The sequence below is a fragment of the Pseudorca crassidens genome, chromosome 12 (assembly GCF_039906515.1).
Source record: "Pseudorca crassidens isolate mPseCra1 chromosome 12, mPseCra1.hap1, whole genome shotgun sequence".
Taxonomy (NCBI): Eukaryota; Metazoa; Chordata; class Mammalia; order Artiodactyla; family Delphinidae; genus Pseudorca; species Pseudorca crassidens.
In genome coordinates, this window is record NC_090307.1 from 10,670,380 (window position 1) to 10,697,518 (window position 27,139).

Sequence of the window (27,139 nt, forward strand, 5' to 3'; positions counted from 1 at the left end):
CTATCCTTAGATTACTTGCTCAATCCAAAGAGAAATAGGAAAAACGTTTTTCTCTTTCTGTACTCATAAGTAATTACATTTACAAGTTTAAGGACAAAAATTAAAATAAGGTCAATACAGCTGATCCTCACCTCCTTCCCGGAATGTGTACTGCTCAAATTCAGAATAAGTCACATTGATCAGCCCTATATTACAATCAGTTTCCTTTAAGGAGGAAGGCCAGAAATCATCAAATAGTTCTTAGAGGGCTCATAGATGTCACTGTCAAACCTAGGAGTTTTTCCCAGGTCTATATGTACCTGAAAGAATGGTACATAGCATGGGTACCTATAATGTTCTTCCACTCAAATTCAAATGGACTCCAAAAATTCCCACTGGCACTGCTACATACACTATGATTTATGAATTGAAATCAGTTCAATGGATGGACAATTTGAGTTCTGCCAATATGTGCAACATTACCATACGTACTTTCTTCCTAGCACATGGCAATGACCTTATTTTAATAACATGGAAAAAGAAAAAATAATATGGGCATTAGGGCTATCATGGCTCCTGGATTGTCATGGTTTCCCCCATGTTTTCTTAGATGTTACATGTGGAATCAGACTAACTTACACTCATATTTCTGGTCTGAAATTTACTGGGTAGGCTTCCTTCAAGTACAACTAAAACAAAGCACCAAATATTAATACATACCTCCCAGTGTACCAATACAAACTTTCAAAAGTGCTGTTAATTTCTTACTCATTCCTAAAAGTTTGATAGTAATGTGTGAACGTTAAAACTTAATGGATTAAGCTCTCAGAAAATATTTGCTTTAAAAGATAGTAAAGCATATCTTGTGTAACTGAATGGTTTTTATGTAGAAACCATAATTAGTTTAAGTTTTATATCTATATAAATAAGTTTCATAAAAACATTACAAAGGGTAGTAAAAGTTACTTGTTTATCATAATCTTGACAACAAAACCAAATGGTGCTGATAAGTGAAATATTGTTAAGAGCATTCTGTTTAAAATTTTTCAGAGGGAATTTTTTTTATTAAAAATAAAGAATATATAATCAATAAAATAAGGAAGTGGCTGCACCATCAAAACATAAAATGAGAACTATACATGTCACATAGTGTAAATTCTGGCTTAAGCCGAGAGAAGATGAAGAAACAGCATATACTTCCCCAGATGGCAAACAGGAAATTTGGGTGGTGAAAGCAGAGAGGAAAGAATCTCACCTTTTGATTGCAGTTGAGAAAGGGAATGTAATGAGAAAGAGGAACCTTTTGCAATACACCTCTCAGCCTGAGGTTCCCCAAAGTTAATTGCTAAGAATAAAATATAGAGAATATGTAATTTAGAAAATATTGGAGTAAGAAACATAAAACTTCTTAATAGTAAAATCTGAGGGGAGACTTTGTGCCAAGGACAATAGACTTGGTGTGAATTTGTTTATACTAAGAATCCCAAAGTGAAGTTCACTCTTTTTTCTCCCACACACTCTCCTTCCCCACACCACACACACAAAGAAAAGTCCTCTTTGATGTTCAAAAAACCCAGAGCCATGCTAGTTTAAAAAATAAATACATGTGCGTTTGCATGGGTACACATACATACACTCAAGTAAAAACAAAAGAAAAGAATGTAAGCAATCTATATCACAGATTTATAAATGGGCAATGTTAAGAAAAATTTATCTTGAGAATTTGTATCCGTTTCTGTGTACTTTAGACACGACCTATTAGTCTTTGATTGCTTTCATCGTTTTTGGTACAGCAATATGTTCTAGGCTCTGCCACTTACCAATTTATTGCTTCCTAGCTGCACATTCATCCTTCACTACCTGCTTAAAAAGAACTGGCACTGTGAAACTATGATAATGGATTGGCCCATTAGAGCATCTTTTATTGTGAGTGCAAGGTTGAGTCTTGTCAATAAAGGGCACTGAATGCACATTGCAGGAGGAAAAGGGCTCCTCTTCCTGGTTCTATGTGTGTAGCATTTTTGCTTTTCCCTTTCTCATGCTGAACGGTTGACCAGCTAACTGGATGTGTGGAAATACATGTATTGCTTTGCCTAGCCACAAGTATGGTTCCCAAAGTCCCAAATGTACATTCCCTTGGCAACCGTAGGACTCCAGCCCAGGCCAGAGGAGGTCTTACAGCCCTGCCAGTGTCGTCACTGTGTGCTCCAGGCCTTGCACCTGCAGTGGTCTCCCAATTCCCTCTACATTTCCAACCACCAGCCCACTTGTACCCTGGAGGATTATCCATGTTTGCCTGGAGAATGTGGACTGGTTCTAGCCCAGTAAATTCCTTTGCCCTGCGTGCAAGATGCCGCAACCACACCTCCTCCAAGGACATCTGAAGCTTGTCTCCCTTCCACATTTTTCTGTCCTTAGGTGATCTCACTGAACCCCAGAGTACCCTTTGGAGTTCTCATTACATCTTTATAGTTACTCCCCTATTATAACTTAATAATTCTTTATAGTAAACTTCCTTCATTTAAATTACTGTCTCTCTCAATTGGAAATAGACTGATACATAGGATCATTTTATATTTCCTGTTCAAGATCTCAAATCAGTTATTTTTCCAAGATTCTGTGATATTTTTAGTGGAGAATTATAGAAAATGTAGATGCAATATCTAAATAAAATTGGGATATCTGTCCATGTAAACCAAGGAAAACCCTGCTCTCTCTTTCTCTTACCCTACTATCTTAGCTCTCTTCTTCTCTCTCTCTCATATTTTTAATAGTATTGAAGACCACTGTAAGGAAAACTCCATCTCATTTTGTTATTTCTTTGCAAGTTTCTTTATTTTCTTCAGTTATGTACAATTAATATATTTTAGAGAAAGATACGTATGATAATTTTCAGAGGTCCTCTTTAATTAGAACACTTATAAATATTTAGAGGTAAATAATTTTTTCTCAAATTGCAAAAGATAATCCCACTTATATTTCAGCACTAGTTAGGATAGTTCTGCCATAAATGTGTGTACAATATATATGTATACAGCTATGGCAAATAACGTGGGCTTTTTGACCAAAATACTTCATCTAAATGTCTAATAGAGACTTGAATCCTAGGACTAGTACAAGACTCTCTATTCTTAAATGTAATAGAATTAATATGAAAAATATTATAAGGTGATGATACCCAAAAGATAAAAAATCAATTTTACATAACACACACTCTCAGAAACTTAAAAGACAAAGGATGAAGAAGCAAATTCTATTTAAAAAATAAAATGATTGAAAACAGTGTCAAATTTAGTAAATGTTTTCCATTACAAGTAAATATATTCACAAATCCTATACATTTTTGGTATATCAATAAATTTTAATTAAAACTAAAGGCAAAAGATAGAGGGAAAATAATTATTTGCAAAAACTGAAAAAAAAAGTGCTTCTGTTATTAACATATAAGAGGGCATGCTGATTGATAAGAAATCTTCTTATTAAAAGCTGGTTCCTTGATAGTGCTGTAGTAACTGTCTTTTGGAAATACTATGAATAAATTTGTCAATAAATAAATATCCAGGTACTTTGTATCCAAAACAGATGACATGTTAATGATTTGTCAATGTGAATGTTTTCTCTAGAATATAGTGGTCCTATTGAAGTTTATCCAAATCATTTTCTATAATATGTATTACTATAAATTAATCTATTTTTCATTTTTATCAAAACCACATTTTACTGTATAGTCTTTTATAATAGAATCTACTACTAATATTCATAGGAAGTGAACATTTTTAATAAATTGACTTATAGAAAACATATTTGTAAATTACTTATGACTATAGAAATACCGAGTATATAAAAATGAGTATAAAATATAATGTAAGCATATAGATAATTTTACTTAATTTAGGAAAAACAAACAAAATGAAAGATGTTTTGGAATACCAATTACCTAATAAATCACCTTAAAACCAATAAAAGAAAAGCATTCTTTCTAATTAGCTCTTAGATTATTAGAACAACCAGACTAATGAGTCTTGAAGTAGCACAATTTGAAACAATTAGATTCCAGAACAATCAGTGTCATCCTGTAAAAGCAACATTTTCCCTTATCTTTATTTTGACATCAAGATTATCAAATTTTTAAAACTTGGGTTCAAAAACAATTAGGGAAAAATGCTTTGAATTGTGAAACTTGTTTTTTAAAGCTTATAATGTGACTATGTGTATAAGAATTCATGAGATTTTCCATGAGCTTTGCTGGTTCGTTTTTTGTAGTGCAGATCTATGAATAGGTAGGAAGGGCAAAAGTACCGCATTTTAAAATTATTAAAAATTTTCCAAACAAATTTCAACCAATATATCTATTTCTTAAAACCATGTTCTATTATATATACAATATTTTCTTGATTATCTCAAATCGGGATTTGATTGTTTTACAAACATTGGTAATTTGTTAATGAATTTATTTTGACATACTGAAGATTGCTTAACTGTGCTAGAACGTCAGAAAACGAAACAACAAGCCATTTTCTTTCCAGCTAATTATCATTCTTGGCATCAAAGTGACCACAGAGTCAAAAAAAGAAGTATTTATTAACTCAGGCTTCTCTAGGTTTTTTTTCTCTTTTTTGAGTGGCATTGTCTACTACATTTTTTTTTTTTTTCCGGTACACGGGCCTCCCACCGCTGCGGCCTCTCCTGTTGCGGAGCACAGGCTCCGGACACGCAGGCCCAAAGGCCATGGCCCACGGGCCCAGCCGCTCCGCGGCATGTGGGATCCTCCCGGACTGGGGCACGAACCCACGTTCCCCGCACCGGCCGGCGGACTCCCAACCACTGCACCACCAGGGAAGCCCTCTCCTACACTTTTAATTTAGTCTTAAGCAATACATGTACACTGCTTTCCAATGATAACTGTGTGTATTTGTGTAAGTTTGATGGATTTGCTTCTCTTAGCATTTGAGAGAAAATGAAAAGGATAGCAAAATATTTTTTCTTCCCTTTATTCTCTACCTGTTGTCCTTTGTTTTTTATTTGTTGTGTCTTGTTTTGTTTCATGTTTTTGAGAGACAAAGTGGTCCTTTAGAGAGGATTGCAATGAACGTTTGTTTTCTAGTGTTAATTTGGGGCATGGTATGGACTGATTGGTATTTTTTATTGTCTAAAAATCAGTTATGTAATTCAAATATGTTTCCCCTCCTGTGGGAATGAAACATCAATAACGACAGTTAAGCAGCAATAATAGAAAGATCGCCTGGCGTGATAGCAAGAGAACTTGACTAAACTCATCCACACTAACTGATTTCAGTGATAATCTAACCATGCTGAATACTGGTCTCCTCATATGAAAAAGAATGATACAACTTTTGCTCTACAAAAGGGTTAGTAAAGATAAAATACTTTAAAAATACTATTATATGAGAAAATTGGTAGAATTGAACTTTATTCAAAGTAATTTTGTAAATACTAACAGCAGCAAACATTTAAGAGTAGTGTCATACATTACAAGTTCTTAACATGGGGCCCATACCTTCTAAAGAGATTCTGATGAGCTATGAGTCGTCTGTGCACACTGGATAGTGCATAGAAACAACACTGTCACTGTGTATGCAGATGAGGGTGGAAGCAGGTCAATGTCTCTCATTCAATGCTTAAAGGAAACCATTACTTATAAAATAAAAATTGAAAGTTACAAAAACCAATATAAACATATTATTGATGTTGGTTTTTTTTTTTTGGAGTTTTTTTGGTCAGATTCTTGATTTATTTTGATTGGTTTGAAACATTAAGCTTTTTTTAAATCTCTGGAGTAATAATTCAATAAATTGCATTTATCATTTTTCTTTCTTTAAGTTAATATTTGTTTACCAAATTATTTTATTTCAAAACTATTGTTTGAAAGACAATGAAATGATACCTTTGAGAATGCAAATCAAGAAAAAGAAAGAATAATTAGGTAAATAGGAGTAAAAATTAAATCCCTGTTTTATAATATGATATTTGTGTGTTCTAATAATTTGAAAATCTGGATGATATGAGCAGTATTGGGGAGAAGATACACAAATACATTTAAATTCTCAAGTCTTTTCAACAGATTTTACTGTTGCAAATGGGTATTCATAGGGAGGAAATGGAAAACTCTACCTTAACCTCACACCTTATACAAAGATTATTTCAAAATGTATCATATATTTAAATGTCAACCTAAAGCAACAAAACTTTTAGAAGCAGAGGAGAAGAAATTCTCTTCTATGGCTAGGCAAAGAGTTCTTAAATATGTCACCAAAAGCCCAATCCATAAGAGAAAACATATTCAGTATTTTTAGGAGAATAACAAAACAATATTTTAAAACCTATTAATATTTTCCTTAGATATAGTGATATAGTATACACGTAATGTAAAAATATGTGTAAACTTTTCATTTGATGCTAAGAAGTCCTTTGAGAAAAACTTAAATTTTGGATTACAAATAAAATGAGTCAAAATGCAGACATAATATAAATAGTAAGAATGAAATAGTGTACTCAAATCAATAGTCAAAATCTCACTTAATACTGAAACACACATGGTAGCATAATTTAAAACAGTAATGAGAAAGGAATTCCTGCTTTCCACACTATCAATGCATAGTGTTCTGAAGCTTAGGTCCACACAATAATATATAAAATACATACAAAACAGAGTTACTGGAAAGAAGAAAATTTATTTGAGAAGATAAGATTATCTAGTAAAATACTGACAAATAAACATGACAGAATTTTAAATTTTCTTAAAGGCACATTTAAAAATATTTTTAAAAGAGGAGAGGTTGCTATCCAACAGGCATAAGGTTTCCATTAAGCTGGGTGAATAAGCTCTAGAAATCTGCATGCGACATTGTCTCTGTAGTTAGCGATACTTAAAAATGTGTTAAGAGGGTCGATCTCATGTCAAGTGCTCTTATCACAATTAAAGTTTTTAGTATGTCAAAGAGAAACTGATGAAATTAATTTTAATGTTTATTTGACATAATATATACAGAATATTGTGATTTTCACATGTAATGAATTAAAAATCAAAAGGGATATATTTTATATGTTTTCTCATACTATGAAAATCACTCCCATCCCATTTCCCACGGGCTCAAACAGCTGGACAAGATGACAAGTTAAAAGGTCTCCTATATCTATCTGCTTTGGGTAGATAATAACATTCATTATAGAAAATCAAAATACCAGAATAGCTGCACTGTATTCTGGAGGAAATCAGACATTTCCTTAACGACCTATGTGGGTAAACAGAAGTTTTATTTCTCTTCTTAGTGTGTAAATGGCCAGAATGGGGAGGAGAGGAAGGAGAAAATTTTTCATTGGTTTGCAAAATGTGAATATAATAAATGAGCTGACGTTAGGGCAATTTGTCTTTTCTGTTTAGTGTAAATAGTTATTTTTCAAATTAATGATTCCCATTATCTTGACTTATACCAAATCTCTTTTCCAGAAGTAAAGTGTAATAGCAGTGATTTTTAGATTCTTTCATACCAATACACTGTCTAATGTAAAGACATTTACATTGTCTCCATGTAAAAGTATTCTTTTGACTAAATTTCTGTGATCTCACAGTGTGATCCCTGGTTTCTCTTCATCTTCCTTTCTCTCTTGTGTCCTATACTTTTCATTTTTTTCAGACTCACTCTTCCTGCTATCCTCCACAAATATGTCTTAAATACAGTTCATACTCAAGTGACTTCTAGATCTTTATGCCAGTTCTTTCTCTTGTATTTTAAGCTATAGGTCCAACTAATTAGATAAAATACTTACTTGGGTGTCCTATGGTCACACCAGATTTGTTCCCAAGCCCGCCTTTTTTTTACAGTGTCCCCAGCAAAATAACTACAGTTCACCAAGTCGTGCAAGAAAGACAAATGGATATTATCGTTAATTCTTTCTAGGCTTTTATTCTTTATATCCAATCAATCATTAAGTTCAGTTGATTCCATCTCCTAAATTTTTCTGTCATCTGTCATCGTACCCTATCCCCACTCTTACTAAGCTCACAAGGGCCAGCAACACTTGCGCAGTGAACCTTAGTTCTGCTGAGGGACGTTCCTGTAAAATCAAATGTTGAATTACCCGATCTCACAGCCGACATGCAGAGATATACTACGGTTGTTCATTAGTTATCGTTAGGTAAGCCTGTAGGCACGTAAACCGCTTCTATGACAGTCAGTTTTAAGTTTTGCGGCAATGGTCAGAAGAATATATTGTGTGCCTTCTTAGAAATGATAAAAAGACCTTACTTTGGTGACATCGACCTACCCTTAGAGAAAATTGGGGACCTGGGAAACTGTATCTCCATCTGGAAGCATGTTGTACCATCTTCAGTTTATGCAAACACTTCAGTAATTTATATGTACTTTCTCATTTAAAATAACTTACATCCTATCACTGATTGTTGCTGTCTTTTTGTATAGCACATCCAGGAGTTTTGTTTACCAACCGGTTGCTCCCAAGCTTGCTAACTAGGTCTTCTATTTTCATACCCACACTAAGGATGTCCATAGAATGAGCCTTTTAAAATGCAAAACTTCCCCCAATAATTTGGGATTTTAAATAAAAATACTTTTGTCTTTCCCAGTTTAAAACTTGTGAGTGGCCATTGGTGTGAAGTCCAAACTCTGTAAAATGCCCTCCTTAAATAAATGTTTGTGTGGCCACCAATCAACTCTGAAGTAAAATCTAATTTCAGTTTAGATGCCAGGTCCTCTGACCCCAAAAGTTTAAGTATTATGTACTTTAGGTGTTTTATTATATGCTTTTATTCTGTACTTTAGGTATTAGGTCCTTACTCAACACTCTAAGTTTGCAGTCCTGCTTCTACCTCTATTCCACTAGAATGTAAACAGTGGTGAGAGAGACACTCTTGACCCCAGCCACCATGGGACACCCAGACCTGAGATGACATGGCATGTTCCAAGTGTCAATGAAATATTTGTTAAATGGATACATTTGGGATATTAATTAGATATTTTCATAATTTAATTTTAAATTTATATATGATGTTATGTGAACTTATAAAGAATGATTAAAATTTAATTTGTCAAAGGAAAATAAAAAATAAATATATTGAGATAAAAATCTAATAATGTATAATTTGTAACAGAATATGGGTAGATTTCTACAAGTTAATGGCAAAACATTGCAATATCTATGGCTTTTAAATACATCTAATAAAATTTTGTGAAAACTTATTTTTTTAAAACAGAGTAGCTCTGCCTCTGTCTAGGACCAAAATATTAGAATATCATGAGCATCTCAACATTTTTCCCCTAAAAACATTCTAAACAAAGAAAGAAAACAGACTACAGACTCAGTTATCTTGTGGCTCTATTATTTTATTAATTAGCACTTTGACCTTTTGAACAGGTGTTCAACAACCTTTTTGAATTCCATAGATTTATTTTGTCAAACAGATCTGATTTGGAATCTGATTTGGAAGTACTATAAGAAGTGACGGTCTTAACTAGATAAGCAATTTTGATAAGATTTTTAAAAATCCTTCCACATATTCATTTACTGCAACTCCCACTTTTTGGTTAATTAATATAGCTTGCATTGAGAGAAATTATTTATTAAGCACATTTCAGGGAATTAATAATTTACATCAATTGATACTCAGTACCTGTGTATTGATTTATAGTTTATAATTCAATTTATAGTTCATAATAATTCAAAAATGTGTTCCTCAACTAACCTTGGAAGTAGATTTCACTGATATCTGCCATTAGAGGTAAGGAAACAGTCAATTGAGTTGTTTGCTCCAAATCACAGTATATAACACTTGCTTATTGACTAGCTTTCAAAAAATTGCATGTTTAACAAAGGCCATACCTATAGTTTGTGGAGAAATGAGTATTGGACTGATTTAAAATCAGGCTATTTAATCTGGGAATGACATTTTAGTAAGCTGGTCCATGGGTGCCTCTTTAAAAAAAAAAGCCGTAATGAAAGGTAATTAATAGAAGGAAAATAGTTATATGTCTTCCTTGATTATCTTTAAATATCTTACAATTTTATTTGTCAATTATATCTAAATAAAGTTGAAAAAAGGGCTCTGGGGGGCACATATACTACTCATATTTCACACCAGCTGTTGCATCAGCTTACATTCAAATTCTGACCCTGCAATTTTACCTACCTAAGATATATAACTGACTTGAAGCTTAATATAAGAAAATATAAAGTTGGGACAATGATAAGGTTTATTCCACAAGATTGTTGCAAAGATCAGCTATGGTAATATATAGAACAAACCCCGGCCAATAGGTAAGTTCTCAGTGAAAGGTGGTTATTGTTAGGTTCTGTATGCTTACAAAATATATTTCCATTGTAGACTTCAAAGTAGTATAGACAGGAAATCACATGTACTGTGTCAGAGGGAAATTGGACAAAATTCTGCCCAGAGAGCAAAGAGAAATGAAAAAGCTACAGTTTCAGAATTTGTCAAACACAGCTGTTCTTTGTATGAGCTTTGCATTTTGATTTCTTTGCTTCTCTCATAAATGTATAAGGCCAGAGATAGGCTCCAGGTAAGTAGATATAAGTATATAGTTTAGAAATCTAACCAATGCAACAAATAGGGATTCTTCTTAGAATTTTATTTTAAAATTAAAATGAAAAACTTTCCATTGTTATATTAAAATAAAAAATCAATATCCTCACTCAAGGCTTGAAGGTAGGGCTTCCCTGATGGCGCAGTGGTTGAGAGTCCGCCTGCCGATGCAGGGGACACGGGTTCATGCCCTGGTCCGGGAAGATCCCACATGCCACGGAGTGGCTGGGCCCGTGAGCCATGGCTGCTAAGCCTGTGTGTCCGGAGCCTGTGCTCCACAACGGGAGAGGCCACAGCAGTGAGAGGCCCGTGTACCGCAAAAAAAAAAAAAAAAAAGACTTGAAGGTATATTAATGTTGACCCCTTTTTAGAGATTTGCGTTTTCAAGAAAAATATACGTGTTCGAGGTTGGTTCAATAGAATTAATGATACCCACTATGTGACTGATTCTATTATGTCAGTGGGCTCCTATTTTTGTAAAGTGGTGGAACCCAATAAAACATATGGAAACCCAGTTTACAAAGCAATTTATAAGTGGAGGTATGTTCATTGAAAAAGGCAGGAGAAACCTGTACATATTCCATTTACCTATACATATGTATAGGGTAGTTTGGGTTTTTTTTGACATCTTTATTGGAGTATAATTGCTTTACAATGGTGTGTTAGATTCTGCTTTATAAGAAAGTGAATCAGTTATACATATACATATGTTCCCATATCTCTTCCCTCTTGCGTCTCCCTCCCTCCCACCCTCCCTATCTTACCCCTCCAGGTGGTCACAAAGCACCGAGCTGATCTCCCTGTGCTATGCAGCTGCTTCCCACTAGCTATCTACCTTATGTTTGGTAGTGTATATATGTCCATGCCTCTCTCTCGCTTTGTCACAGCTCACCCTGGTAGTTTGGTTTTTAAAGTATTTTAAAATATATACAAAGTCAAAATCTCTCTAGTGTTCTTGAGCCTTCATACAGGAAAGAAAAACATTTTCAACATTTAGTCAGAGGCATGTGTCTAAAACAGGAAGTCAGGTAGTAAGATAAATTATTCCTTGTCTAAACATCAAGGCTGCATATGCCAACAAGATAAACGTGATTTTTTTACAATTTGCTATCCATCTTAACTGAGCAAATATATATATAACAAGATTACTCACAGTATTCAGGACACCATCCTATGCAAATCCCAACAAGACAATGTTTTCCCGAAGAAAACACGTAAAAATGAGTACTGCTTATATGACAAGCACTTTGGCAAGCTAAGACATTGAACCCTAAAAATGAATCCTAAAAGTTAAGTATTAGTATCTCCATTTAAAAAAAAATGTTATTGGAGCATAGTTGATTTACAATGTTGTGTTAGTTTCAGGTGTACAGCAAAGTGAATTGTCTGGCGGTCCAGTGGTTAAGAATTTGTGCTTCCAGTGGAGGGGGCACAGGTTCGATCCCTGGTTAGCGATCTAAGATCCCACATGCAAGCCATGCAATGCGGACAAAAAAATTAAAAAGTTAAAAAAAAAAAGTATCTCCAGTTTTTAAGCTTAGAAAATTAAGTGGTAAAGGCAGAATTCAGAGTATCAGACTTCCAAGTCCTTGCCCTTCGCCCTGGCTATACAAAATCTTATAATAACCCAGAATAAAATAATTATCCTCATACGATGAACATTTATTATTGTAGGCATGAATTGAATAAAAATGTTTTCTTTTATTAGATTATTTAATTAACATTACATGATTATGATTTAATTAAGAACGTGTTATGAGTGAAAAGATAAATCAATGTAGAGAAATAATGTACAAATTGCATTAGTTTCACAAGGTTCTTTATGCATGTGGGGAGATACTCTTTGAAGTGTAACATTATAAATTATGGGTCTGTCATCTTGTAACTAAGGATATTTTTGTTTGACACATTGTTAAAAGCACTTTCATTCTAGAAAATTCAAAACAATAACTTCTATAGTCAATTTACTTTAATTTCCAGAATTAATCACAATCTCATTATTTGATCTTGACAGCACATCTCTTTTTTGACAATAATTAACTACTTGACTGACACTTTCATGTCTTGAAAGCAAAGAACTAATTGTCGTTTGTTCATAGTTGCATTATTTCACTTTTTTATGATCTGAGATAGAGAGAGAGATTTATTTGACGTGGAACACTTTTCCTATAATCTTTGTGGGTCAAGGAAATCATGTACATTGCCCCTAAGCTTTAAATGCGTTACTTCCTCAAATCAATTTAAAAGCTCATTACTTTAGCAAATACTCTAGTAAGACAATAAGCTTACCACAGCTATGCTGTCAATATAAGCAGGAAAAATATAACTTCAGCAAATCATAATGGTTGGTATTCAGATAAGAAAGGGAGAAGGAAAAAAGGAAGGAAGGGAGAAATCGAGGCAGGAAGGATGGGAGGATGTTTTCTAACGAACTTAGCTTATGGAAATCTTCTCCTCTGTTAACAAGAGTTCATTTATTATGTAATATTAAAATGTTCTTTTGAAAGGAGCAAGTAAACATATATATATATATATATATTTTTTTTTTTTTTCTGTACGCGGGCCTCTCACTGCTGTGGCCTCTCACGTTGACGCGCAGGCTCAGCTGCCATGGCTCACGGGCCTAGCCGCTCCACGGCATGTGGGGTCTTCCCAGACCGGGGCACAAACCCATGTCCCCTGCATCGGCAGGCGGACTCTCAATCACTGCGCCACCAGGGAAGCCCCAAGTAAACATATTTTTAACCTGAAAAAATATTTTCATATTCTCCACCAGTTTGAGATATCCTCTGCAATATCCATAAAGATTTTGGTAAAGCAATTTTAATAAAAGCTAATAATGATAAGAATATAATAATGATAATGATCATTTTTCTGAATAATAATATAAAAAACTTATCCCTATCTTTTTCTAGGTGATTCAGACCATCAGTGCAGTGGATAGAGATGAATCCATAGAAGATCACCACTTTTACTTTAATGTATCTGTGGTAGAAAATAACTCAAGTTTTACAATCATAGATAATCAAGGTAATGCCATTCACTCATAATAACTTTCTATCCATTCTTCTTCGAGAATCTTGTTTAATTTTAAGGAAATTTGTAACATTACTTTTTATACTATACCTGAAATATGATAATGTTGAGAAATAAAGCAAGGAGTGGCAATGGAAATTGGAAACAGAACTCAAAGTAGTGTCCTAGGAATATCATTTCCCCATTTCCCACTGGATTTCTTTAAATTAGAAGCACTTTTTCAAGTCATCATTGGCTATAGGCCCCTGTAAAGTCTGAATGACCTTGCAAATATAATTGCAGTTCTGACACCATGGTTCCTTTCACGTCTTCACATAACTCAAACTTCAACCCATGTCTGGGGAAGAAAATGATATATAATCATGTTAGCTTGATTGATTGAAAGATATTTGGAGTCATTAATTAGGAGCTATAAGTATTTGGAATTGGCTTAAGACTATGCTTTTTCCTTCAAAACAAAGTGATTATATCAGCCTGAGAACAAAATGTTCTAAAGGATTTTGTACAGAGGGACAGAATTCCTTTTCCTTCCATATAGAAGGGGAATAACTTTTTACAAAGCCACTCTGTTCTTTTTTACTTCACTTCAGTAAAATATTTTTTTGTCATTACATGGATTTCTATTCTAATTTTGCTTCATATCTCAAAGATATGAAACACCGTGGGATTCATTACTCAAGCATCTATAACCAAACACCTGCAGCTGTCCTTCCTTGCAACTGAGTTTAAGCTCTATATAAGGGGAGATCTGTTATGGGAGAATAAATGCAGACACTTCCTTTTCCTTTTGCCTTTGTCAAATTCCCCAGTGAAGGAAACTCAAATAGATTTAGGATTTAAAAAAATACAAATATCAATATAAGAAATAAGCTGTGGGTTAGTTTTGTTTATGTAAATATAAAATAAGTTAGTGGGACAAAATAAATATATTGAAACATAAAGAGAATAATTGATTTGGTTTAATGTTTGCAGTTACAAGGAATTTAATGAAATACATACCAAAAATATATAAGCTCTCTCACCTCTTCAATCTGCCTAGTGAATAAAATCACAAGTGTTTTATAGACTTCAAGAGCATGATGGAGAATTAGTTTTTAAAAGGTGATTTGGGAAAAGTCATAAGTAGGCATACATTTCAAAAGACTTCCATTTATTTGCATTTGCCTATTTCAAATTCTTCCATTTATATATTTCCATTTATTTGTTTGTGTCTTCTAAAATTTGTTTGATTGCCACAGAAAATATTTCAGGGAATGCCAATACCAAAAATCAAAGTCAAGGGCTTCCCTGGTGGCGCAGTGGTTGAGAGTCCACCTGCCGATGCAGGGGACACGGGTTCGTGCCCCGGTCCGGGAAGATCCCACATGCCGCGAAGCGGCTGGGCCCGTGAGCCATAGCCACTGAGCCTGCGCGTCCGGAGCCTGTGCTCTGCAACGGGAGAGGCCAGAACAGTGAGAGGCCCACGTACTGAAAAAAAAAAAATCAAAGTCAAGTCGGGGGGAAACACTAGTACTGAGACACAATGAACTGCCCTGGAAAAGACTATTTAGAATAATTTGGGATTGAGGGAAAAGCAATTTCAAATGTGTTGAAGTATATATTGTTTATTTTTGTTAATTTTTTGAATCTTCTGTCAGGTGAATTAATCAGTACTACCAAGGTTTAACGATTCTCTGAAATTTAAGTAGAAAATGGGTTAATAATGTCAAAGTGAAATGAAACATTCTAATAGAATCTTTTACACCAAGTAAAATGAATTCTTTTGTCTTATTAGTAAATACATTATTTGAGATCACTTGCTGTGATAGGGAGATGACTTGAAAATCTTGTGTATTTATAGTATTTGTGAAAATAATGAGTTTCTACTAGAAAAAGCACTGTCATGAGTATTTAACCCAAATGAAACTGATACTGTCATTATAAATTTAATGCTAGTACCCCCTATTTACTATTGATATCTAATTAAAATGCTGTTTTCTTTTCTGTGTTCCACATGTACATTTCATATATTTATCAAAAAACATTTTGGAACTGATTCATATACTTTATCTAATTTTTAAATTGGGATTTAGGCAATGTCAAAATCAATAATGACTTTTTGAGTTGATCTCTTGTCTTTTTTATCAGAAATTTGCTCTTCCCTATTTGAACTTATTTGAGCTCTACACTGCTGCCTCTAGTACATTTAACTGGTCTGAATTTCTTTTGTATTATTGAAAAAATCATGCACATGGATTTTTGTTTTAGATAACACAGCTGTAATTTTGACTAATAGAACTGGTTTCAGCCTTCAAGAAGAGCCTGTCTTCTACGTATCCATCCTAATTGCTGACAATGGAATCCCATCACTTACAAGCACAAACACCCTTACCATACATGTCTGTGCCTGTGATGACACTGGTAGCACACAGACCTGCAGTAATAAGGATCTTATGCTTTCCATGGGATTCAGGACAGAAGTCATAATTGCTATTCTGATATGCATTATGATAATATGTGGTAAGTTGTGTGAACGGAGCATATCTTCATTTATTGACAGTAACATGATAAATATAGAAAAGAGTTAATTCCATTATAATGGTATGTGTGGGCTTGTGTGTGTGTCTGCATTTAATTGCCCTTCTTAATGTGTTACAATTCTAAAATCAAGTGGAGTGAATGAAAAATAGAGTGAATATGCACTTCAGGTTGAAAATAGTTGATCCTTGAATTCTATGAGTATATGAGTATACCTGTGCCCATCCTTTTAAGAGTGTTTTGGACACACACATTGTAACATATGTAGCAATATAAAAATTAGTAATAATAGTGGTGAGATTCCATTGAGTGCTTATTATACTCCAGGAGACTGTCCTAAGTGCTTTACAGAAATTATGCAGTTTGATCCTGAAGATAACCTTAAGAAGTGGCGACTATTATCACCTTCATTGTGTAGATGAAGAAAGTGAAATTCCAAGAGTTATATGGTTTACAAAGGGTCATGCAGCTAGTAAATGAAGTGCTAATATTCCATAACACACCTCTATCCAACCTGATACTGCAGCTCACTGAAGCCTAGGAGCATTGAGGAAGTAAATGTTAAGATGAAAAAATGTAAAAGAGAGGGTCTTACTTAAAGTGCTAAACACAAAAGAAATAGTAAAATAGCTCCACCTGTTTTTGTTTGTTTTTGTTGCTGCTGTTGTTTTCACAAGGAGATAAGTTATTCTCATTTTACGGATGAGGCAAATGAGGCCCCAAATGTTTTAGCCAGGCTTTCAAAACTACATGCATCTAGCAAAACATTTTCCCTTTCTTTAACATACCAGTATATATAATCTAAACCCTTCTCTTGCTTTCCCTCATAGCTTCATATCAAAGCCAACACAACTTTACAGAGTGTTGACAGCAATGGTATCAGCCATGGGTTCTGGAATCCCAAACTCACTGCTCAAAGGGACATACAAAATGTTTCAGGATTTGCTTTGCCTTCACTCTTCTCGTCTGTCTCAAAGCTTTCCTCTTTTACCATTCAAAGTTACCCTTCATTTCTACGTAGCTTCAGTTTTTCAAAATTATTTTTAATGATCTTTGATCATAAAACTGAATTTAGAGCTACATAGCTAGATATCAGAAGCAAGAAGTAGTAAAAACAGTATAATGTTTGCAGGATGCAAGTACTAAGTTACTCACTGGTACAGAACTAAACCTAGTTCCGAAACCCTGCAAGTAAATACCAAGGGCAGCCTCACAGTCAAGGGCACGAGTAATACTGAGAAGGTGGGAAATCAGGGTAAACCAGTAGTCAGCAGTTTCCTGTGAAAGTTTCAAGAATACGCTCTTCAATTTTCATAGATTGAAAAATTATTTATTAGATCCCTTTCTATTTCAACCATATACCTCTGCTGTATTAAAGTACAGTGCCAGGATTCAAACACGATGGCCTTATTTCAAGAACACTATTTCAATTTCTTTAAATGTAAAATTTATATAAAATATGGCCTAATGTATTTCTCTTTGTGATAATATTAATAACATTACTTCCTGTTTCAATTCTTATAGATGAAATGCTGAACAGCTACATAAGATCCAAGATTGTGTAAGGATTGGCTATCTATGAAACACACACAAACACACACATATACACACGCACTTTTCTTTAAAATTTAAAAAAGCATTCTGAAATTGTTCTATTTCTACACAATGCTAAAATTATCTTATATAATTGATCGATGTGGACATACCAGTGTTATGATTCAGAAACCTCATAGGTTTGGAATTTCTGAAATTAATATGGTATAACAAAGCACGGATTCTGAACCAACTTTCTGGTTTTGAATGCCAGCTTTTTGTTTCCTAGCTGTGTGACTCTGGGTATGTGACTTAATCTCTCTGCACTTCAGTTTCCTTATCTTTAATAGAGAATTATAATAAAATACGGGTATCATAACTAATCAATGAATAAATGTAAAGCTTTCAGAAAAATGACTGGTACATACTTTGTAGTCAATAAATATTAGCTTAGAAAATAATTATACCACAGAATTTGTCTCAATGGCGAAAAACAAATCAGTTCTGTGTGCTTAACTTCCACTAACATGGATCATTGGTTACTGAGATTGGCAGATGTATATAGATTCTGCTTTGTTCCGTTTTCAATATATAAGAAAAATATAAAATTTTTAATCTTAAATTGATCATCATAAACAATTCACTATATATATATATATTTTTTTTTTTTTTTTTTTTTTTTCTTTGCGGTACACGGGCCTCTCACCGCCGCGACCTCTCCCGTCGCGGAGCACAGGCTCCGGACGCGCAGGCCTAGCGGCCACGGCTCATGGGCCCAGCCGCTCCGCGGCACGCGGGATCCTCCCGGACCGGGGCACGAACCCGCGCCCCCTGCACCGGCAGGTGGACTCTCAACCACTGCGCCACCAGGGAAGCCCAATTCACTATATTTTTATGATGTTTTTCTACTTTAAACCATCAGCCAGAAAGATTGTTATACTTCCTTGTCATTCTGCAAGTCCCTTCAGTAAATTTTCAATAGCAAATATATCTTTTTGTCTTATAATCAGAAAATCGAAGCTTATGTCTTGAGCTTGTAACAGAAGCAAGAATTATATAGTTTATTATAAATAACAATATTTAACAATATCTTATATAATATATTATGACATATTATATATTATGACATAATATTTATTAAATAGTACATTATATTTTTATGTATAATATATAATATAAAATATTGTAACATACAATATTTAATAATGTGTTTAGTATAAATATATGATAACATACTAATATATGATATTTATTATATATTATATATTTATAATATAATAGTAATATTATGGGTAATATGAAGCATATGTATTTATAATATATAATATTGTATTATATTTGTGTTAATTAATGTTCTTGTATGCTCTCTTTGACAGGGTTTATTTTTTTGAACCTAGGTCTGAAACAACGAAGGAAACAGACTCTATTTCCTGAGAAAGGTGAAGATTTCAGAGAGAATATATTCAGATATGATGATGAAGGTGGCGGAGAGGAGGATACAGAGGCATTTGACATAGTGGAGCTGCAGGGTGGCACAGTCATGCGGGAACGCAAGACTCGGAGAGCCAGCAGGGTAGAGATTCGGAGCCTGTACAGGCAGTCTTTGCAGGTTGGCCCAGATAGTGCTGTATTCAGGAAATTCATTCTAGAAAAGCTCGAAGAGGCTAACACTGATCCCTGTGCCCCTCCTTTTGACTCCCTCCAGACCTATGCTTTTGAGGGGACAGGGTCCTTAGCTGGATCCCTGAGCTCTTTAGGGTCAGCAGTCTGTGATCAGGATGAAAACTATGATTACCTTAATGAATTGGGACCTCGCTTTAAAAGATTAGCATGCATGTTTGGTTCGGCTATGCAGTCAAATAATTAGGGCTTTTTTATTAATAAATTTTTTTAAATGCTAATGTGTATTTGGGCAAACTGGTAGTCTCTTGGTAAAGAGTTGTATACTCCGGTTCTTGGGAAAAAGGAAAAGACCCAATTTATAATGTTTTCTGATATTCTTGGGGTAAGTATCCCATGGTTATTTCAAGCTACCCATCCATTGTCACTGACTGCAGGTATGGGGAAGTGAAGCTAACAGTCAGCTCTCGGGTGCCAAGGCAGGCCAGCTCTAGTGTGCCCCTGAAATACTCCTCTGACATTTTTCCAATACCATCCAATACAAATTCTCAAAATTTTTGAAAGTTTAATGTGAAAAGGGCCCTGATCTAGATTGTCTTAATATTATTTCATTTATCCATTTTTAAAATCTTACAAAGTAAGAGTGAAGAGTTTATGTGTGTTAAGCTCCCGATACTCTATAGAGATAAACACCTAGGAGAATCTCGGTCGTTATATACATCTTTTAAAAACTGTTTCTTTTCTATGAATAAGCAAGCTTCTGACTGAGAGTCTATGATTCATTCTAGTTTGATATTTTAAAAATGTCATCAAGACCACATTTTAAAACTGATTTCAAATTTAGACAGATGCTTTGTATCTGTTAATTACTCAAAGATATAGTGTAAATTTGTATTCTCTTTGATATTACAGCTTTATATAAAAAAAGGGACATAGACTTTGTTTAGGAGATTTTCATATGTTATTTTCTTATGTATCCAAAATACATCTTTATCATGTCACAATACTATGATAAAACACATATCAACATTTACTGAACATTAAATTTGAACTTTAAGAAAATGGTAGAAAGTGTGAAATTTTTTTAGTTTTTGATTTCTAATTTTATTGCTACTAAAAATAATATAAATGAAAGGAGTACTGGATTCAAACTGGAGTTATTATTCATCCTAAATGTTACGATCAGCTGCCCTGCTCTTACCATGCATAAAATAAAACATGATAAAATTCTCAGCATTTCCTTTTTTATTAAGAGATTAGACTATAACTGATTCTTCTGTGTCATTTTTTTTATTATGGAATATAAAATTAGGTACAATAGTTACTTTTATGGTAACATTATGAAGGAAGTATGCTAAGCTGCTGGACATAAAGCTTTAAGGTAACATTAGATAGTAAGATAATAAAACACTTTAATTTTAATCAACCTTGTAAGAATGATTCTCAATTATTCTATCCAAATCAAAGTGGAATTCAAAATTCACAGGTTGAACAGAAAGAAAGTAGTGAATACTGTGTCCTCAAAATAGCTTTATGTGTTCATTTTTTATTAATAGCATGTGAAACTGAGCTGAACCAAATTGACCATATATGTTCTAATCAAGTACTTCAAATAATTTTGAGCTAAAGTTGGAGTAGTTCAATAGCTACAATATATTTTTTCTCTGTACTTTAAGACAATACCATCCATACCATGTAATAGAAGAGAATTTTTTCATCAGTATCAATCAGGTACCATTATGTCAGCAACACAGATGTCACCATTTTACAAAAGCCTGAGAAAATCAGACTTGAAATAGAACAATTTAGGAAGATATTAAATGTAGTAGAGAGGACATAAGCTGTAGAAACTCCTGGTATATTCATATCATTATTTACTTAGGGAAAAGTAGGAACAGTAAACAAAAGAAAATTCAAAAATAAAGTAAAAACTTGCAGGTAAAAAAATGTATGGGTTGAGAGAACATTTATATTCCTATCATATGGACATAAAAATTGAAAGAGTATAGTTAGGGAAATTTTCATGAATTATTCCATGAATGGCTGTACCCTGTATTTAGAAAATAGTGCTATATAATCTTGGTTGAACTGGAATGTATGATAAACAGCAGATGAAGCAATCCATGGAAAATAGATTAGAAAAAAAGAAATAGGGTCTTCGGAGGCCTGCAGTTAGTTCAGTCATGAATGAAAGCCTTATAAACAACTTATCAACTTGGATGAACACCTTATAAAAATGCAGTATCTGCATCACTAAGTTTAGTGTTTGAGTCCAGTGGCACTAAGAAGATGTGTTAAAATAAATTCTGGTTTAGTTAATGATAGGATTGTCAATCATAGGGTACATAGGAAAAGAGATTCAGGGCTGGATACCGATTTGCTAATCTAGAAAGTGTCCTTTTAAACTATATCAAGAAAATACTCTCTGATTCTAGTAGAGAAGTTGCAATTTTCTAGAAATTATACTTGGTAATATTTCAATAACTATTTTAACCTTTTTTTCTAGTCACACAGCTGTTGCAAGAACACAGCTGTATCCTAAGCTAAAGACATGACATTAAGGTCTCATTTTTGTAAATTTTAATAGAGGTAACTCAATGCGAGGATATTTATGAAATAGCACAGCTTTGCATTAATACCTGCACTACTTAAACAGCACCCTTCATTAACTTACAGGTTTATGTGTAAGTCTTAAGTTACTAGTGGTTGAAACAGGAAAATATTGAAATCCTTTATAGGGATCAGAAAATGTTAGCAATAATAGTTGTTCACTAAGCACATGGCTTGAGACTATCAGATCTGAGTTTGAATTAGTTCACTTTTATTTAAATAATTGTGTGAACTTTATCGAACTGTCTAATCTTTCCGTATCTGAGGTTGTGATCGGTAAAACGAGGTCCAATGTATGTATTTCACACGATTGTTGTGAAGAATAAGTACAACAGGAAGCACACGTAGTACCAGACAAAACGCAAGAGTTCAATAAATATCAGCCCAGCATCGTAACAGCTGACCTTATTCTGCTGGAATGCACAGATCCCTTTCTTTTCTAGCACTGAGTGATCCCAAGGGCTTCACAGCGCATTTGAAATATAAATCAGTTTTCTGACCTGACATACAAGGTCATATATTATCCTGTGTCTGCTTATCTCTGTGTACTCTGACCTCTTCTAATGCCATGCTCTAGGCCTGAAGCAATCTTCCTCCAAACATTTCTATTTTTCATTCCCTCACTTCATTCAAGTCCGTGATCAATTGCAACTTCCTCAGAAAGGCCTACCGGGCCACTCTCTCCCACTGTGTGCCTTGCTCTGCCTTTCTTTGCATCAAATCACTCAGCTACTCTGTAGCAAGTACATTATATATATGTTACTTGTTATTGCCTTTATCCTTTATTAGAATGTAAACTCTAATTGGGCAAGGGGTTGTCGGACTTTTTCATTTGTTCTTGTCTAAAATTGTTTCTAGCACATGGTATGTGACCAATAAATATTTCTTAAATGAATGTAATAATGAATCCCAATCTATTTTACTTGGTCCTGTATAGAAGCCGTATTGACATTGTTGAATATTAATGTGAAATTAATGTATTTTTCTAACCAGGTTAGCACTGGGTAGTTCTGGGTTACAATAAGATTTTTCAAAATCTTTCTAGAAATTATATGAATTTGGTATTTTAATTTGTTTGTACTTACTGATATCATTTCCTGCTGTGAGGAAAGGTAATAATGTTATACTGTTTAGTCAAAACACATCCTTTGATGATTGCTGTAGAAGTTCTCATATGAATAAGTTCCCATGAAGTGTGATGAATAGGAAAACATTTTCGATGCATCAGAATTCTATGCTTCATGTTTTAGAATACAACTTGGTAACAAATGCATTGTTAAGCTCACAGGGCTACACAAAACCTACAAGGTAGCTTCATGTTCTTTTATATGATATAAATAGGCATTAGATATCAAGTACATTAAAAGCTGGAAATAAATGTAGAAAAGGATTATGTGGCTTTTACATATCCAATTACTTCTGTCTTATATATCTATGTACCCCTCCAACCATCCTCCCATCCACATATCCATCTATCAACTATCTCCTTTCTACTATCTATCCCCTCTTCCAGGAAACTATAATTTCACAATTACATTAGAGACTAGCATCTCAATCACAGATTAGATCCTTGAGACACGTTAGTATTTCTTGCTGTCTTTTTTTCCTAGAGAGCTCTAAGGATGGGAAGCTGCCTGATATGAAATGGCAGGGAAACAGAGAGGGCTAAAACTGGGAAAAATGCAGTTCCTAGCCTTTGGCAAGGCAAAACTGCATGAATTTCCCATAGGTTAAGTGGTTCCAGGTGTAGAAATTTTGCACAGAATGTAGAAGCTGAAAGGGAGCTTAAATCAGTCATCCAAAGACTGTGTCACACAGGCTAAGGAAAAACAGGGACCTCTGGTCCTTAAAAGGTCTCCAAATACCCAATGCATGAGCTCCAGAATAGAGTGCCAGCAGTCAGATGCCTGTCATCACACAGAACTTTGGCTGTGAAATTATGATAGAGCCAGCCTTGTTTATATGCCCTTTATCTCTCATCTCTCCATCCCCACCCAGAAACCAGAGGTCCAGATGCAGCAGAGTAAGTGGAACAGGGAGAGAGACAACCACCTTGGCCAAAGTGGGCATAAGAAAGATCAAGGCAAGTGTTTCTTAAAAACGGAATAAAATGAAACATTTTCATGATGTTTCTTTCAAGTTACAAACTAATCGATAAAGTGGATACATTAACATATCAAATCAATTTGGCATTTCATATAGTTTGAATAATTTAAATTTCACCTTACTAGTAGAAAACATTAGCAAAATACAAAAAAAGTAAATATAATTTATAGTGTTCTTAGGACATTTGAAAGCCTGTTACAATAGTTTATACAACTTTATTTCATGCTATTTCTTTGTGCTTATTCATTTTAATAGTTAAAATGTGATATGTTCTTTTGGCTTCTGCAGTGCTAAGTGGTTTATCTCAGCTAGAAATAAGGCTGGACATGGAAATGACCATATATTCATGATTACATAGAGGTACAAATCTATAGAATATTTTGTCCTAGGAAAGGGAATAGAGATAATATATGGGATTCATCTGTACAATAGGGATATTAAGGATATATAAGTCATCATATCATTGGAGGAATTAACTGAAATAATACATATAAATAATTAACTGGGCTTAATGTATAGCAAACATGACATTTTTACCTGTTGTGATTCTTAAAATAATAATTATTATAATTATATTAAGTTTAACTTAATATAGACTTATCTATAGATAAGTATCATAGACTTATTATCATAGACTTATATATAGACTTATATATAATTATCATAGACTTATCTCCTTACTCTTGAAATATTATGGCCAAAAAGAAAATGAAGTGGAAATGGGCAAAGATGGCTAAAAGGTACAAACTTCCAGTTATAAAATAAATAAATCCTGGGGATGTAATGTACAGTGTGCTGACTGTGGTTAATAATACAAAAAAAAATGGAGAGAAGAAAATGAATTAATTCAGGACAATAATTAACTTGCTGTTACTTCCTGCCTGCACACCTTCACCCTTTCAGGGTAATGTGCCATTATTACCAAAGGAAAAAATTAATTGCTCAAGTTATACATTATGTATGAGATGTTCTGATTGAAAGTCACTCCTCTGTGACATTTATTTGGAAAAAGACCTGCTAAGTTAAGTAGTAACAACATTTGCTGGCAACTTTTTCTAGGTATAAATATTTTAGAAACAAACAAAAACTATCAAAAAAGAAAGGGTTGGTTTTGCTCACTTTTGTAACTAATGGAGAAATGAAGTTATTTCTATGCTTTATTAGAACTACATGGAAAACGTGAAGTTCACATGCTAATGGCTCCAAGAGAAAGCTTTCATACCAGTTGTAATATCTAAGGTCTGATACCCACAGTTCTAATTTTATGTTAAGAATTTAAAATTAAATTACAAAGCAGATTGTTCTCAGCAACTCTGAAGATACAAAATGAAAAGCTGCACTTTGGCTTCTATCTACATTCCCCTGTCCTTTCTCATTTTAAAAACAAAAAATTAAGGACCTGTTGCCATATGTTCTCTGATGAGTACATTTTTATCATCTCCTTTTCTTCTATCCAATCTTAGGACTCAGGCAACTTCTAGGCAATTATCCAGCTCATACTGCCACCTCAATTTTCAGAAACTCCTTTCTTATCCCAGATGACCTCGGTATTATTCCTCTATGGAGCTAATTAACTAATTTTAACTCTCTTTAAAACTTAAAACATACCTGCACATGACAAATTCAATTTACATAGAATTTCATCTGATCAATTGAAAATGTTTTAAGTTTTAGCGATTATATAAATAAAATTAGAAGTTGATAAATCATATGGTATATTTATTCATACTACCTTACCATTATCACACATTATTAAAATAATTTGTCCCAATAACATAGTTTTTAAGAGCAAAAATTTCTCCCACTTTATAAAATAGTCTACAGTCATGTTACTTTATTTTTTTACATAAATGCTTGAAAATGAAATCTGTACCAAAGGACATACTAGCAAAAAGTGTGAACTGTGAAAATCCTACGTATTTCTCACACTTGTGTTCACCCATCCGCCATAAGTAAATAACAAACATCAAAGATTTTATCCACTAAAATCATCTACTGAGCATCTCCAAGTTGAGTACTGCATAATGAACCCTGATTGGAATCCTAACAAATGCTATATCTGCATCCTCGCTGGAAAAATTATGGTGAGGAACAAGTGGAGGTGGAGTGAGAGACTGTGACCAGGGTGACAGCTGGTGCTAAGGTGAGATTTGGTGTTGAGTTCAGCTCCCCTCTGTGCTTTGCAAAGGAGTCACTGCCTCTTACTGCTCTTCATTCAATTACGCTACTGGCCCCAAACAGGAAAGTATTAATGATGAGATTTGTATTCTTTCAGATGTTTCTGAATATGTCAAAGCTGTTCCTTTACACAGACATAGAGAATGGACTTGAGGACACAGGGAGGGGAAGGGTAAGCTGGGACGAAGTGAGAGAGTGGCATGGACATATATACACTACCAAACGTAAAATAGATAGCTAGTGGGAAGCAGCCGCATAGCACAGGGAGATCAGCTGGGTGCTTTGTGACCACCTAGAGGGGTGGGATAGGGAGGGTGGGAGGGAGGGAGACGCAAGAGGGAGGAGATATGGGGATATATGTATATGTATAGCTGATTCACTTTGTTATAAAGCAGAAACTAACACACCATTGTAAAGCAATTATACTCCAATAAAGATGTGAAAAAAGAAAATAAATAAAGCTGTTCCTTTAAATCTCTCTCACTTTTTTTTTCTTTTTTTTTTTAATGCAGTTGCATTTCCAGGTGTTATTCTAAGTGTTGTTCTAAGTGTTATTTAAATCTCTATTATAAGAGAAAAGTACTGATGTTACTCCTAGCATACTAATAAGGAAACTGGGACAAAGAAAGACTGAGCAATTTGCCTGAAGTCATACATGTAATACGTGATGATAATGTAAACCCAGGCAAGTTAGTTCTAGATTCCAGGCTTTCACCCATCATACCATACCGGCTTCTAATTTGCATCACCTCCTTATGTTATTAATGTAGGGGCTTTATTCATTTGGTTACCAGTGATTTTTTTTGTTACTTTAGTTGTTATGGTAGCATATAAATTATATATACATATAGATAGGATAAATAGTTGATTAGTATTCTTTTTTCAAAACATACTGAGCTATTTTTATATTATTATTACTGAAACTGTTTCTATCAAAATGAAGTGCTGAACATTTTACTTTTCCCATTATTATTACATACC

The 27,139-nt window shown here is 34.0% G+C and overlaps 1 protein-coding gene across 4 annotated transcripts in view; it reads left to right on the forward strand.

Annotated features, from left to right (window-relative positions):
- The window catches only part of CDH19 (cadherin 19), an 86,757-nt gene extending 60,307 nt beyond the window's left edge, over positions 1 to 26,450 (forward strand). The window contains exons 11-13 of one of the 4 annotated variants that reach the window (XM_067698875.1): positions 13,474 to 13,588; positions 15,842 to 16,093; positions 19,021 to 26,450. In XM_067698875.1, coding sequence (XP_067554976.1) covers positions 13,474 to 13,588; positions 15,842 to 16,093; positions 19,021 to 19,511 — 858 coding nt within the window. In that variant the 3' untranslated portion in view covers positions 19,512 to 26,450. Of the gene's footprint in view, positions 1 to 13,473; positions 13,589 to 15,841; positions 16,094 to 19,020 lie in introns of those variants that run through there. The other 3 variants (XM_067698876.1, XM_067698877.1, XM_067698878.1) reach the window with 3 other exon arrangements.
- The last annotated feature ends 689 nt before the right edge of the window (positions 26,451 to 27,139 follow it).